The sequence below is a fragment of the Carlito syrichta genome, unplaced genomic scaffold, assembly GCF_000164805.1.
Source record: "Carlito syrichta isolate Samal-C Ts95f unplaced genomic scaffold, Tarsius_syrichta-2.0.1 Scaffold314760, whole genome shotgun sequence".
Taxonomy (NCBI): Eukaryota; Metazoa; Chordata; class Mammalia; order Primates; family Tarsiidae; genus Carlito; species Carlito syrichta.
This window is the reverse complement of record NW_007258856.1, coordinates 272,049-286,909: the sequence shown is the minus strand read 5'-3', so window position 1 is coordinate 286,909 and position 14,861 is coordinate 272,049. Positions and strand designations below refer to the sequence as shown.

General features: G+C 55.6%; 1 protein-coding gene across 2 annotated transcripts in view; it reads left to right on the top strand.

The window, feature by feature from the left end:
* Positions 1 to 12,499, top strand: part of USH1C (USH1 protein network component harmonin) — a 48,679-nt gene extending 36,180 nt beyond the window's left edge. For both annotated transcript variants that reach the window (XM_021719482.1, XM_008071835.1), the window contains 6 exons: positions 5,064 to 5,105; positions 5,353 to 5,406; positions 5,730 to 5,829; positions 8,517 to 8,626; positions 9,958 to 10,013; positions 12,339 to 12,499. In XM_021719482.1, the coding sequence (XP_021575157.1) occupies positions 5,064 to 5,105; positions 5,353 to 5,406; positions 5,730 to 5,829; positions 8,517 to 8,626; positions 9,958 to 10,013; positions 12,339 to 12,351 (375 nt within the window). In that variant the 3' untranslated portion in view covers positions 12,352 to 12,499. The remainder of the gene's footprint in view (positions 1 to 5,063; positions 5,106 to 5,352; positions 5,407 to 5,729; positions 5,830 to 8,516; positions 8,627 to 9,957; positions 10,014 to 12,338) is intronic.
* The last annotated feature ends 2,362 nt before the right edge of the window (positions 12,500 to 14,861 follow it).

Below are 14,861 nucleotides of genomic sequence, written 5' to 3'. Positions count from 1 at the left end.
CAGAGCACAGAAGGGTTCAAAGCTCCCAACTCAAGGAGCCTCTGAGCTGGGCCACAAACGCCATAAGGGATATCGAAATCATGGTTGCCACTGACTCAAAGACCAGGGGCTGCTGTTTGGTTGGCTTCACCTGGTCCGGTCCGTGTCAACACTCTCACCATCATACTGTCTCCCCTGTCCAGCCTCCTCCTCCCTGTGTGCCCCTGGCAAGCTGTCGTCAGTGCTGCAGCAGGAAGCGTGAGTGGCCACACACTCATGCAGTCAGCCCAGCCGCCAGCGGGCTTCAGGTGGTGGAAACACAGGCACCTATGCCAGCCATAACAGCACCTGCCAGAGGGGGATTTTCAGGGCCAGATCTACCCCCAGGCATTGTCCCGCACTCCTACCATGCTATTGAGGCATTCACTCAACACATGTTTATTGAGCACTCACTGTATGCCAGGCACTGTGTGGGGCACTGGGAGCCCCCACTAGGTAGACAGCCACAGGCCCTGCCCGAGACAGGTGGGTAAGAAAGACCAGTGAGCAGGTACCTGCCACACTACCAGGGTGGAGACGGGGGAAGCCCGGGTGCTGCAGAGAAGTGTTAGGATGGAGAGGAAAACTCAAGGAGGACTTCCAGGAGTCAGTGATGCCCAATCCAAGGCTGGGCAGGGGAAGCAGAAGAAGGAGAGAGTATTGCAAAGGCTTCAAGGCAAGAAGGCCTGGCATTTTGGAGGCTAACGTTAGGTGATGTGAGGAGGGCAGGGAGGGTGAGGGTGAGGCTGAAAAAGAAGGCTGGGACCCTCATGAAGGGTCTGGGAATCAAACCAATGAACTCAGGAGTCAGTGGGGACTGAGGGAAGGTTTTGGGCAGGGTTGAGGACCGATAAGATGTGTCTTGCCCAAGACGATCACGTGGGTTAGAGCAAAGCAGACAGGCCACATCAGGGCCGTGGACGCCACTCTCACCGGTCCTCACCCCATGGTCCCTAGAGCCTCTGTGCCCACCTTCCAGGACCAGCAGACGCTTCATGCTGCTCTCCAGGGACTGTAACCATGGCAGAAGAGATGGCTCTGAGAGGAAGGGGACACTGAATGCCACCTGTGGCCACTGAGATAGAGCTTTGAAAGTGCATTCTCTGAGTGACACTGGTGGCTGCACCCATACACCCATACACCAGGCTCTGGCTCAAGTGTCTGATTTCTTAGAGCCACCCAGTGTTTTCTATAGCCTCAGGCCACACTGTGGCCAATGAGCTTCTCGCCTCTCTGCTGAAAATCACACCCCAGGGCCTCCAGCAGGGAGAGGGGACAGGCTGGGGGAGCATGTGCACGGTGTGGATTTGCATGTGTGTGCAACTACCTTGGCTGGCCCCGGCCATCCCACCCTGTTCTCACATGGGCCTCTCTTACACTAACCCCCATAGACATTTTGCCCAAGCCCACAGCCTCCACGAGGCCCTGGCGTGTCCACCATCTCCAAACCGGTCATGGTCCACCAGGAGCCTAACTTTATCTACAGGCCAGCTGTGAAGTCTGAGGTCCTGGTAAGCCCCTTGGGTTCCTTCTGTGGCATCTCTAGAGGAGATGGGTGTGAGTGTTGACATGACCAATGGGATTCCTGTTTCCTGCTTGACCGAACAGCCTGGAGCTCTGTCTAAAAGTGATTATAATAACAGCTAAGACTTACTAAGAGCCTACCACGCCCCAGGCTCTGCATGGTCTCATTTAATGCTCACAACAATCAAGTGAGGATTAAATTGTCGTGGTCTCCTGTCATCCCTGCTTAACACTTGAGGAAAGCCAGGCTTAGAAAGGTTAATCCTGTTGCCCAAGGCAAGGCCTGGGCTTATACCTACATTCACGTCTTTTGGACTCCAAAGCCCATGCACTTACCCATGTTGCCATCTTGCCAAAACCTGTGGAAATTCCAGTGGTCGTGCCTCTGCCTCAGGGCCTGTTGTGGCATGGCGGGGAACCCCTCTGATAAGAGATGGCCAGAGCAGAGCCCCTCCCTTTCTCCAGTCCTTGTCTCGCTCCCCACCAGGACTGGAAATCTGAAGTGTGGCCCAGGGAAATGGGAAGAGTCTGCCCACCCCCAGTCACCGACAGCTGTGGGAGCTGGGACTCATGTGCATACCCCCACTCCAGAGGAGCTGGCCCTTAACTGGCCTCCCATCCACAGTGGGAAGCAAACCATGTCTGAATTTTTACTTCCCTTTCAAGAAATCTGTATCCAAATGTCAGAACAGAACAACTCAGATATTTGTTTTGAACTGTAGCTGTTCCATCAACTCCCCATAAAGCAAAATTTATGCTTCTAGGACAGCCTGCCAGGCACCCATGTCACGTTCTCTGGCTAATGACAAGGGATAGTGTCTGCCTGACCATGGTGGGATAGCTGCTGCATCTGTGGGCTTCAAGCAAGCCCCTGACATAAGGCAGACGGTGTCTGTAGGGGAGGGACCTTGGCAGGGCAGCCTCAGGCTGGCAGGCCCAGGGCTTGGCACCAGGGGGCAGACGAGACCAACTGGTAATGTCCGGTGTGGCACTATTTTTTTTCTGGCAGCCGCAGGAGATGTTGAAGAGGATGGTGGTTTATCAGACCGCATTCAGACAAGTAAAATGATGCCCGTTGTCGTGTGCCTGGGGCTCTCCTCACCCTCCCCCGTCCCTCCCACTCTGTGCCTGCCTTCTTTCTCTCTGGGAGTGCCTGGTCAGGTCCACGCCATCTGCCACCAAACCCCAGGCTAGAGCTGTGTCCTCCATGGCCCACAGCAGGGACTGGGAAGGATGTCATATCAGATGGGAACCTGGGCCTTTTAGACTCCGTGCTCAAGCTGGGAGCTGCTGTTTGTCTAAAGAGGGGCAGGGCAGAGGAAACCCTCAGAGTGTCAGAGGCCAAGATAGGAGAGAGGGAGGGGCTGTCTCAGGTGTCTCCCTGCACCTTCTCCTGTCTCAGCCCCTCCAGGCAGGTTTCAGCTGCACCTAACCTGACACTGAACCAGCATCAGGAAGGAAGTGGTGACTCAGGTCCTTCTGCCTCAGGCACCCCTGTGCCCAGGGACATGGTCGTCCTTGGGGGTCTCTGAGTGGCCTCTGGCAGGCAGCCACCTATCTCCTCCTCCACCCCGCCTCCTGGGGCTTATCTCCACAGAGCCAGCATTGGCTTGGCTGTTCATCACCATTAAGAGAGACCCCAGGAGGGAGAGAGCTCTTGCAGTCAGCCCTGGCTTCTCCAACCTGTTCACTGATGACTCGTCATCAGACCGCAGACTGGCCTGACTAAGGGTGTGGAGCAAAGGGAGGTGTTAACCGTACAGGGGAACTTGGGTGCCTGCAAAAGAGGCTGCGCCCAGCCCCGAGATTTGTCAGTTTAATCTTTCCAACAACCCTAGGAGGTAAATGCTATGATCCTCCTCATGTTATAGAGGAGAGACTGCAGCAGGAAGCTTTGGAAATGAGCCCGTGATGGCACAGCTGGTGTCAGCCCCTGAACTTGACCCTGGGTTGTCTGTGCTCTTAAATGCAATGCCGCACTGCCACTAAAGCACTGACATTATGAAACAGGCATTTAAGGACCTGGTTTAGGGCACAAACAGCCCTCAAAGGGAGAGAAACAGGGACGTGAGGAATCTAGGCACCAGGCCCACCAACAGGGTGAACTTGGGCTTGAATGTCACCACTCTGGGCCTGTTTTTCATCTATTGAATGAAGGGTCAGGCTCCCTCTTTAAGGGCCAACCGCCTTACGGGTTTATGAGTCTGATCTAAATTCATGCAAGGCACACGTTCCTGCCATCTGGCCCATCCCTGGCAGCTGCTTCTCAGGGTCACGGAGAGAGGAGCCCATAGCCAGTATTGCCCAGCTTTCTAGAAGAATCGGTCAGCGTAGGCAGATCCCTGTCTGGACAAGAAAGCACGTCAATCCATATCCTGCCTGATGAGCTCTCTTGCCCGTGTGTCCGCCACACCCCTTCCTCTGGCTGCTGCCCAGCACCCATAGGCTGGCCTGTGTGCCCTCTGAGCTAAGGTGGGCTCCTGGCCTCTCTGGGCTTGAGCCTGGGAGGGGAAAGGCTAGTGAGGGGAATGGCAGCAGGTGCCAGATATGTCTCCTGATGTTTGGCCGTCCTCTTGTGCCCAGAACTTGGTTGCTGAGTGCTGGGCAAAAGGGGTTCTGAGGCCTCCCCACCACGCTGCTCACAGGGCCCAGGGGACACTTGGGGTGACCTAGGGGCCTGTGCAGAGGGTATCTCCACTCAGTCTGGTGAGGCCTGTGTGGGCACCCTTCTACAGGCTGTCCTTGGCTCCCACCTTCCTACGGGGACTAGCCATGGCTATGCTGCTCTCGAGCCGGGCATCTCAGACCCCAGGCCTGGGGGTGCCCCTGGCTCCCACTCGCTTTGTGCGACTCCTGGGGGAGGTCGTGTGTTCAAACCCTGACCCTTTCTCCTTGCTGTCTTGATTCTTAATCTTGGGGCTGTGCACCCCCCACCAAGGCAGGTCCCCTGAGCTGTGTTTACCCTTGGTGCCTTCATCACCTCATGGCTGATGGCCCCGGAAAGAGCAGGATTGGTCCCTCCTTTGGGGATGGCACTGGTTGGAGGAGCATTGGACTTCATCCCCCAGGGCCTGGGCATGACCTTCAATGGAAACTTGCAAGAGCCAGGGCTGGGGGTGTGACTTTCAGCAAGGAGGACACTGCCTGCCCAGACTGTCCAGACATTAGCCGTGCTCATGTGGCCCCAGACACCCACCTGCTGGAACAGGGCAGGGCTGGGGTCTTCCCACCCTTCCTGCTGCTTGCTGCTTGGCTCTATGCTGGCCTTTCCGGCTGCTTGGCCTCCTCCCCGCATCCCCTGCCCAAGCCACACCTGCCCTGTCCTTCCTCCACCTCTGACCCTTGGATCTTGCCCTCTTCCTCTGCCCTGACCCTGTGTCCAAATGTTTCATGTGTATCAACTCACTTAATCCTGACAACAACCCCAAAAGGAGGTGCTGTTATGTTCACCCTCTTCCTTCTCTGCCCTGATCCTCCAGGACCGCTACTCTGTTACCCTAAAACCCTTCTCTTGCTTCCAGGATTTCCGGAAATATGAGGAAGGCTTTGACCCCTACTCCATGGTAAGAGCTAACTCTCCCCTCCTGGGGGAGAAATTCCAGGAATAGGGTGTGTGTGTGTGTGTCCATTGTCCCCCAGGGGGCCTGGGATTCCCAGTTGAAGACCAATGGGGGTGGGGCTGGAACAGTCCCCTCGCCTGTGGACTCTGGGGCGCAGGGTTCCACAGATGCCTGGCTTCCACTTCCGCCCTAGACCCCACTGCCATCCTTCAGTCTGACTCAAGGCTCCCCACTGTCTTTGTCCCTCTAGTTCACCCCAGAGCAGATCATAGGGAAGGACGTCCGGCTCCTGCGTATTAAGAAGGTACCTGGGCATTCGGATGGTGGCCTGCCCTCTCTGCCCCTCCCACCTTGGTTCTCTGCTTCTCTCTCCCTCAAGGTGACTCCTCAGTGGCCTCTCAGGTCCCCACGATCCTCCCCCTCCCCCTGGCACCAGGGGGCAGACGAAACCAACTGGTAATGTCTGATGTGACACTACTCAGGTCCCACTTCTCCCTGATGGCACTGCCATTGGCCCCATGGCTTCTCCTGTTGTCTCTGTGACCCTATCAGGAGGCTCCTTGGTGCTCAGGTGCCTCACAGGCTGCCGTCTGCTTGGCTTCCTGAGGCCTGTTTTCCTCTAACCAGGAGGGTTCCTTAGACCTGGCCCTGGAAGGTGGTGTGGACTCCCCCATCGGGAAGGTGGTCGTCTCAGCTGTTTACGAGGGGGGAGCCGCCGAGCGACACGGTGAGTGGGGTCCAGCCATGCCCGATCTGGGGCTGGTGTGATGGTTAGACAGGGCCCTCCAGGAAAGCAAGCAAAAAGTTGCTTGCCTGGAGGGGCTGACGGTTGCTCAAGAATGCCCTCCCACCCATCTTTGCAGTCCCACACAGTGCCTGGGGACATGGGACAGTGCTGGGATCTGCAGATGCACAACCAGACCAGATACCACCCTGCCCTCCAGGGGTTCCCCAGCCAGTGGTGAAGACAGGCTCAGGATTTCTAGATACTGACACTCACAGCAGGGTCTGCTAAGGGCTTTCAGGGAGTTCAGGGGGTGGAGGGAGCCTGTGGGAATCCCAAGGGACCCCAACCCACCAGGGGAAGGGAGATGCCAGGAAGGCTCCTTAGAAAGGCGATGTTAGCCTCATGAAGGTGAGAAAGAGGAACAGCACGTGGAAAGGCAGGAGGAAATCCCTCAAAACCTCACCTGCCCTTCCAGTGATGACAGGAGGCAAACGTCTGTCAAAAATGAACTGTGTACCCAGTGCTGTTCTAAGGACCTGGTGCATAACCCTGTGTCCAAATGTTTCATGTGTATCAACTCACTTAATCCTCACAACAACCCCAGAAGGAGGTGCCATTATGTTCTCAGTTTGCAGCTCAGGAAACCGAGGCACAGAGGTCTCAGAACTTGTTCAAGGACCCACAGCCGGTAAAAGGTGGAGTTAGACCTTAAATCCAGGCAGTTTGGTCATCTTATTGTACTGCCCAGCACGAGCACTGTCCCTGCCCTTCCCAGGGGGTAGAGGGCCCACCATTCCCTGTGTCTGTCTCACAGCATGATCTTCCTGCTTTGCTTTTTTCCCCTTTTCAACAAAAACACCTTCTGCTTATGAGTGAAGCCCTTGTGGACCCCAGTCACTGTCTCTTGCTTCAAACTCTCAACCCCTTCACCTATCAGGCACCATTTGTGAGTCCTTCCTCCCTGTCAAGGAGGCTGAGTCCTTTGTGGGGGGTAGGTGGCCCTCGGAGGAGGAGCCCAGACCAGAGCAGGGAATCCTCTGATCAGATCCCTGGGGCTGCAGTCAGCCTGATGTGGTGGGATGGAAGTGGTGGAAGGCAAGAGCCTGGCAGGAGACAGAGGGAAGGGAAGTCACTGGTGGCCGGTAGCCTGGCTTCTGTGGGTTACTAAGGCAGTGTGGGTACTGGGAACCTTGAGTGCGAGGCCAGCTCTGCACTTGTGGCCTTGGGCACCCCAGGAACTTCCAGCCATACTCTGAGCCCTCGCTTCAGCTCGAGGAGGAGGCCTGCTCAGTGAGGAAGCTACCATGACCCACTGCTGCCTGCCCAGTCCCCTCCTGTCCCCTCTGTCCTCACTTCTGTACCAGCTAGGGGAAGGGTGGTTGCTTGGCCCAGGGAGGCAACTACCTGCCATTGTTCAGCAGGGACAGGGAACCAGGATGGTTGGGTGACTCTTCTGGGTCTTTCCCACTTACAAAGCTCCAGCCCAACCACCACCTTATTCCCCCTGAGGCGCCATCTTGGATTTGTACGAAATGAAAAAGTGAAGGTCACCCACCCCCAGTCCCACTGTGTAGAGGAAACTGCTGTCTCCAGTTTGGTTCCACGCTGCTTTGGACTGACTAGTGGCTGCTGGAATTTTCCCAGAAGCATGTGTGTTTTAAGCCATCCTGGACACCATTGTCAGTCACACACACCATAGTCCTAAGGGTCTTCACGCCCACAAGGCTTCTAGGTGATCTATTTATTTCAATGTAACCTGGAGATTTTTCTGTGGACATCAGGACTGCAAGAAATTCCTCAAAAAAGGGTTCTGATGTTGAAGAGGTGTGGGAAATCATGCACCATCTGTCCGCTTCTTGGAGAGCCGTGATGCGTATTTGCATATTCAAGACTGTAGTAGGTTCTATAGTGAGTAACTGCTTAGCTTACAACTCAGCTTTCCCCAAAAGTGTTGGATCACAGGACGGCTCACCCAGGAACACCTTTTAACAGCATTCATTTATGCAACAAATATCTTTTGGGCTCCTGTTTCATGCTAGGTGCTTTGTTAAGTGCTGGGGATTATAGTGGTGAACCAGAAACACACTGACAGCGTGGTGGGGAGACCGTCTGCAAACAAGTAAATAAATGGGACTTAGGGTTACCAATCATGAAAATGCCGCGTAGGAAAAGACCAGGGTGCTGCGAGCAAATAATAGGAAAGACCTACTTTCGTTTGGGTGGGGGGTCAGAGAAGCCCCCTCCAAGGAGGAGACATTTCATCTCAGACCTAGAGGAATAGAAAAGAGCGAGGAAGGCGTTCCAGCATGGAACAGCATGTGGAGGCTCTGAGGCTGGGGAGAGCCTGGCACGCTCAGGGGCCTGAAGCTGACCAGCAGGGCAACAGGGAGGGACAGCTCACAGGACTAACTCAGGTCTCTGAGAACCTCTGGAATCACAGAGGCCTACCGGCCATGATGTCCCTGTTCTGCTGAACTGGGGCGAGGGTGTGCAGATGGGCGGGGAAGAAATGCCCTTGGAGTAATCGGGTGACTTGCTTCCCCTCGTGCTTTCTGCGTCCACAAAAACTTTCAGGACCCAGGGTCGGGACTCTTCTGCAGTCCCATGGTGACTCCCTGACCCCAAGCTCTGGGCTGGGCCTGTGTCACATACAGCCCAGTTGGACAATCAGTCGCATCTTCCTGCAGGTGGTGTTGTGAAAGGAGACGAGATCATGGCCATCAATGGCAAGATCGTGACGGACTATACCCTGGCCGAGGCTGAGGCCACCCTGCAGAAGGCCTGGAATCAGGGCGGGGTAAGGACAAACCCCTCCCACCCTCCCTCCGTCGCCTGTCTGGGACCCTGGCCTCTACAACCAGGCTCACACTCATGAGGCCCCATCCCAGGACGGGTATCCAGGGTCCAAATCTTGGGTGGCACCCACATACCCCATCCAGCCAGTAGTCTAAATCCAGCAAGATGGGGTTCAGAAAAATACATGTCAGTTCCTGACTGAGAGGCACAAACACAGACTCCAGAAGACTGGGCATGGCAGCCCACCCAAGAAAAAGACCTAAGAGTTTTTTTTTTAAGTACACACTGGACAGGAATCTAGAGAGGGCTGGGGGCATGAACAGAAGTAGAGAACCCAGGTGAAGGAGGGGCTGGTGGTCATCTGCTTTGCACTCATTAGATACCCCCTCGGGTCAGGGCCGCCACGTAAGGTCTCCCAGGCTGTGCATTGCACAATCCGAGAGGGTGCCCTCCTACAGACTGTAGTGTGAATGGTGCCCACTCATGTTGTGCAATGCACAACCTATGCAACTGTGTGTAGGCACCCGAGCCTGAGGTATTAAGTTCAGTGCCGAGGAAGCTGACCAGATGGGCCTGGGACCCACATGCAGGGATGTGGAGAAGAGAAGACTTGCGGGTAACACGACGACCGTCTTTGATTATCTGAAGGGCTGCATTAGGATTGAGGGAGTGTTCTCTGTGACTCTTGCAAGTAGAGCTGGATTGACTGGAGGGAGGTCCTGGGGATAGACAAGAGATTCCAGCTCAATATTAGGAACTAGGGCACGGGAGAGGGGCCCAGTGATGTCTTGGGTACTTTTCATGCCCACTCCAAGGATGGATGACGGGCAGGCCAAGGATGGCAGTGATGCCATTGCGAGGATTCGAGTGTTAGAATCCAAAAGCCAGGCCAGGTGCTCCCTGATTGGCTGCGCATCAGAGCTACTTGGGGAACTTGCTACAGATCCTGTTTCCTAGGGCCCACCCCAGACTTCCAGGGGTTAAGTCCACGAGCCTACACTTCTAGGAAATTGCCCCAAGTGATTCTGTGGTTGCTGCCTGGCCTGGTCCATAGATCAGCATTTGGGAACTTAGTGTCATTCGAGGGCCTTGCAACCCTGGCCTCTGTGGCTCCGAAGCCTCACAGGCTGCAAGGGTCCCCAGACCATGGGACTCCATGGTGGGGCCCAACCCCGAGTGGGGGATCTTCAGCCCTGTCTGTGCCTGCCTCCCCATGGGAGGAAGGCCCCAGCTGGCTGATCCTGGGCCATGGTGCCCAGAGATGGGAGTGGAGTATCGGAGCAAACACGCCATCCACTGGAATGCACCGAGTCACACAGCGTTTCCCCACAGGACTGGATCGACCTGGTGGTTGCTGTCTGCCCCCCTAAGGAGTATGACGATGAGCTGTAAGTGTGCGCAGGCGCCTGGCCCATTGTCTTTTCTTCCTCCTCCTCCTCCAGCCCACCTGGCATACCTCCCCAGCCTTCTCCTAGCCTGAAGGAATAGTCCAAGCACACAGCTTCTAGTAGTCAGAGCTTCTAGAAGACTCCTGGGCTAGAGGAATCCTAGTGCTGAGTCACTGTCCTCAAGCATTGTCACAGCTGCCCCCAGGCTGTCTTGTCCAGATTCTCCTTTACTATGGGAAACAGAGGTTCAAGGTCTCAGACTGAGTAAGCATTGAAGTTGGGACAAGGACTCAGGATTTTTGATCCCCCACTCCGAACTTTATCCCTTGACCATTAACAGGTAGTGTCAATATAAAGGTCTTCTTGATGTCTAACTGCATTCCCTCGTACTGCATCTCTAGGCAGTCAGGACCACAAGCTTTTGTTCCCACCCTGTGGGATCTCCAGGGAGCTCTGGCCCAGTTAGTCTCTCTCTGTGATTCTGTGTGTCTGTCCCTGTATTTGCTTGGGTCTCTCCATCCTCTCTCCTCTTCTCTCTGTCTCTCTCCCTCTTCCCCTTCCTTCCTGTCAATCTGTCTCTCTTTCCCCTTCGTCCCTCCCCTTTCTCTCTCTCTCTCCTTTTCTTCCTGCTTCTCTCTGTCCCTGGCTCTGAGTCTCCACGTTTCCATCTTTGTCATTCAGTGTCCATTTTTACCTCCCTATCTGCCTTCCTCTGTCCCCTCTGCCTCTGTAGCACCCCACCCGTGGTCCTCACCTCACTCCATCACCACCCTACCCTTCACCTGCCCACCCAACATTCACATACTCACTGGTTACACCCCTGCGTGCCTGGCATGGCTGTACCTGCTTGCTTGTCCCCCTGGTCAGCAGAGGCTGACCTCGTGCATGTCTCAGAGAAACCAAGTTCTGGGAGCACCTCATTCTGGACTAGGCAGGGCCCGCAGCAGGACAAGGGAAAGGAGAGGCCCGGTGGGGCTCACCTGGCAGTAACCAGCCCTGTTTTGTGTCTTCTGCTCTGCCCTGTGTGTGTAGCGCCTCTGTTCCCTCCTCCGCAGCCGAAAGCCCCCCGCCGGTCCGAAAGCTCCTTGAAGACTGTGCTCCCGTGCACAGACACGGGTTCCTCCTGCAGCTGGAGCCCACGGTGAATAGGCAGGCGGGCCCCCAGGCCCTGCCTGTCCGTGCTGCGTGCAGTGGCCCTCTGCCGCCCACGCTGTCACAGGTTCTTTGGACTGGCGTCTGGAGGGGTACACGAGGTGCCGTCCCTAAGGTGTCATCCCTAAGGTGCCGCCCAAGGCCTGCTGTGGGCCACGCTGGAATTCTGACAGGCTCAAGGCCCTCCCCTCAGGGGAGTGGTGCAGAGCCCGCTCTGTAGCACTTGCCTGGGACCCAGGCCTCCCGACTCACCACAGCCCTTGGGACCTGCCTTGGGTCCCATGCAACACCCACATGAACAGGATGGAGTGCTGAGCACTGTTCTCTACTGGGCACAGACAGTGCCTCAAAGCCACCATACTGGCCTGGGAGAGCCCACAGGAATCCCAGCTGGAATGTCTCCCCAGAGGTATCCTCAGCAAAATGTGTCTCCTGCTCTGTGAATGCCATCCTGCTGGGAGCCCTGTTCTGGCTAACCCCCATGCTTGGCCAGAGCCAGGGCTACTAAGAGGTTTTTAAGGCTGGTCCAAAGAACTGGGGATGATGGTTAGCGCTGCTCATGTCCTGCTGTGCCCTGCCATGGTCTGAGTCCTGCTCAGACCAAACTGTCCTCTGTGCCTGCTCCCTCCCTTGGCTCCGGGCTCTACCTGTGGGACGTACCATGGAGCGATATGTTTCCTGCCCTGTGAAAGGGCTGTGCCCATGGAAAGAGCTGGCAGGTGGCTGTGACGCTGGGGTTTGGTATGACCTGAAGCCTACAGCTGGCAGCATCTGGGACAGACCCACACCTGGATTTACTGACTCTTCGGTTACAAGTTTCTCAAAACATTAGGTCCTCATGCTCCCAAGTCAGTTGACCTCTGTACCAGGGCTTCTGGGATGGCCTAAGTGGCCCTATGTTTTTTGTCACTTGCTCTTGGCAAGGGACCCTCGTCTCTCTTGCTCCCAGGCCCCTCCTTCCCCTTCTTGGGTCCCCTTCTGCTTTCTCCTGGGCCTTCCGTGTGCTGTGGCTGTGGCTGGGTGTAGCCACTGGGGTCCATGCCAAGAGGGGCCCCGAAGGTTGTCAGGGCCTTGTGTTGCCAGGGTGGGTGCTCCCTGTCCTGGGGCCTTGCCCAGGGCTGAGTGTGACCCAAAAGGCCTGCATCTGCCTGGTCTGTTTCCCCTTCCCTGCAGGACCTTCTTCTGAAGTCCAGAAGTGAAAGCAAGTTCATTGCTAGAAGCCGGTGAGTTCCAGCCCCACCTCTTGGAAACAGAGCCTGGGATCAGCCTTGAGAAAAGCCAGTCTGCAGGCATCAGAAGGCCTCCCTGGGGACCTGAACCCAGCACCCAGGAATGCCAAACTCCCCTTGGCCCCAAATACCTTGGGCCACTCTTCTGAAGCCACCATGGAGGGGAGGGAGCAATCAGCTGTTCTGGAGAGGGCCTCAGGGAGCCAGGCTCTTGTGGTGTCCTCTAGCCCATGAGTCTGGCCTCTCCCAGCCCCAGGGCACTCCTCCTGGGAGCCCCAGCCCCTTTCAGGCCTGGGGCACTCCTCTCTGGTGCCCCAGTGAGACCAGGCTTGGGTCTCTCTCTACCCCTCTCCCCCAGCCCCTACAGCAACTGCTACTTGAATTACTGCTGCAGAGCTTACTCTCAGCTCATTAATAAAACAAACAGATTTCTTTTCCAGCTTATGGGAGTAAGTGTGGATTTGGGCAGCCGATTCAAGGCTGTCAAGTAGAAAGATTTTGGCCCCTATTCAAAGGTGAGAAACAAGCCGGGCTTGGTGGCTCAGCCTGTAATCCCGCGTCTTAGGGAGGCTGAGGTGAGTGGATTGCCTGAGCCCGTGGGTTTGAGACCCGCCTGGGCAGCGAGACCTCATCTCTACAATAAATCAAAAAATCAGCCAGGCGTGGTAGCGCATGCCTGTAGTTCCGGCTACTTGGAAGGCTGGGGCGGAGGGATCGCCGGAGCCCAGCAGGTCGAGGCTGCGGTGGCCGGGAGCGGCCACTGCACTCCAGTCTGGGCGACAGAGTGAGACTCCAACTCAAAAAAACAAAAAAAGTGAGAAACAGATCCCAGTGATCTGGGTCTGACATGAAGGATGTGACCAAATGGTCAGGGCTGGCTGGTAGCGGAGGGCTGAGGAAGCGGGAGATGGATAGGCTGTGCTTTGGTGTCTTCTCAACAGAGAGATGACAGCAACTTTGCTCAATTCCAGAAAGTATAGCCAAAGGCAGGAGCCACAGAGGGTCACCTCAGGGTGGGTGGATATGGGGTGGGTGCCCCAGTCTCTCTCAGACATCACGGTCATAGCCTCTCCTAAGGTCACCAAGAGAGTGTGTGAGGGAGGGAAGTGCAGGGGGTCCACTCCCTCTATGAAATTAGACCCAGCAGAGGCTCATGGAAGAGGAAAAGGCTTGAGGCAGGAGGGTGAAACTCCAAGGGCCCAGCAGGGGGCAAGTCAAGGCCCTCTAGGGTACAAGGATCAGGGACGCTGCCTCCCAGGAGGACAGGGGGATCGTGTCAGTATAAGCATCTCGTGGAAATTCAAGATGAGAAGACATGGCAGTCCAGACTTCCTGAGAACTGAAAATGGAAGGTGGCTCTGATTTCAGAAGTTCCCGTCCCTGTTGGCTGCCTCACACCCTGTCTGCTTCTTGCTGTGTGATAGCTAGGTCTCTTGTCTCTGCCACCAGTTTCCTCAGACTGCAGCTTTAACATAGCCACCATAACTGTCCACCTAACTCTACCAAACTTTTAGTTACAGCTTCTCCACCACCAGACCCCGGCGCCATTTCCCAGTTTCAAATTCCAGAGAGAGGATCTGACCAGGCCAACTCATCTGAGTGAGCGACCCTTGGGTCAGGAAACAATCCCAGTTCCAGTCAGCTATGGCTGGTGGTAGGGTCATGCCCCACCCACCATGGCTGCTGAGGCAGCAGGGACCATGGGCAGTAAGTCATGGTCACTACCCCAACTGAGAGATCACTGTGATGTGCCTCCTCCCCCACCAAACCTGGGAAGGGAAAGGAAACTGTCTCCAGGAAAGATGATCTAGGGGAGAGTGGCTTGTGTATAAGGGAACCACCACATGGGTCGGGCTTGGTTGCTTAGTCTGTAATCCCAGCACTTTGGGAGGCCGAGATGAGAGGATTGCCTGAGCCCATGGGTTCGAGACCCACCCGGGCAACTTGTCAAGACCTCGACTCTACAATAAATCAAAAATTAGCTGGGTGTGGTAGTGCACGCCTGTAGTTCCGGCTACTTGGAAGGCTGAGGTGGAAGGATCGCCGGAGCCCAGCAGGTCGAGGTTGCGGTGGCTGGGAATATGCCACTGCCCTCCAGCCTGGGTGACAGAGTGAGATTTCAACTCAGAATAATAATAATAATAATAATAATAATAATAATAATAAGGGAACCACATGAAGACATCTTCCTGAGGTGGGACACTGCAGGCACCCCCCTTAGGGACACACCCATGGCCCATTCACAGGATCCGGCCTTACGTCTGGTTGAATCTCCCACCCTGTTCCACCATGAACGCATGCAGCTCAAGCTGGGTCCTGAGGACTCAGTGACTAAACAGACACTCTCCCCGTCCCCAAGATCCAGAATCATGACCAGGAAATGGCTTAGACTAAGATACAGTGGCTACAAAGTAGAACTGAAAAAAGTCAATGTGAAGGGCCAGGCGCAATGGCTCATGCTTGTAAT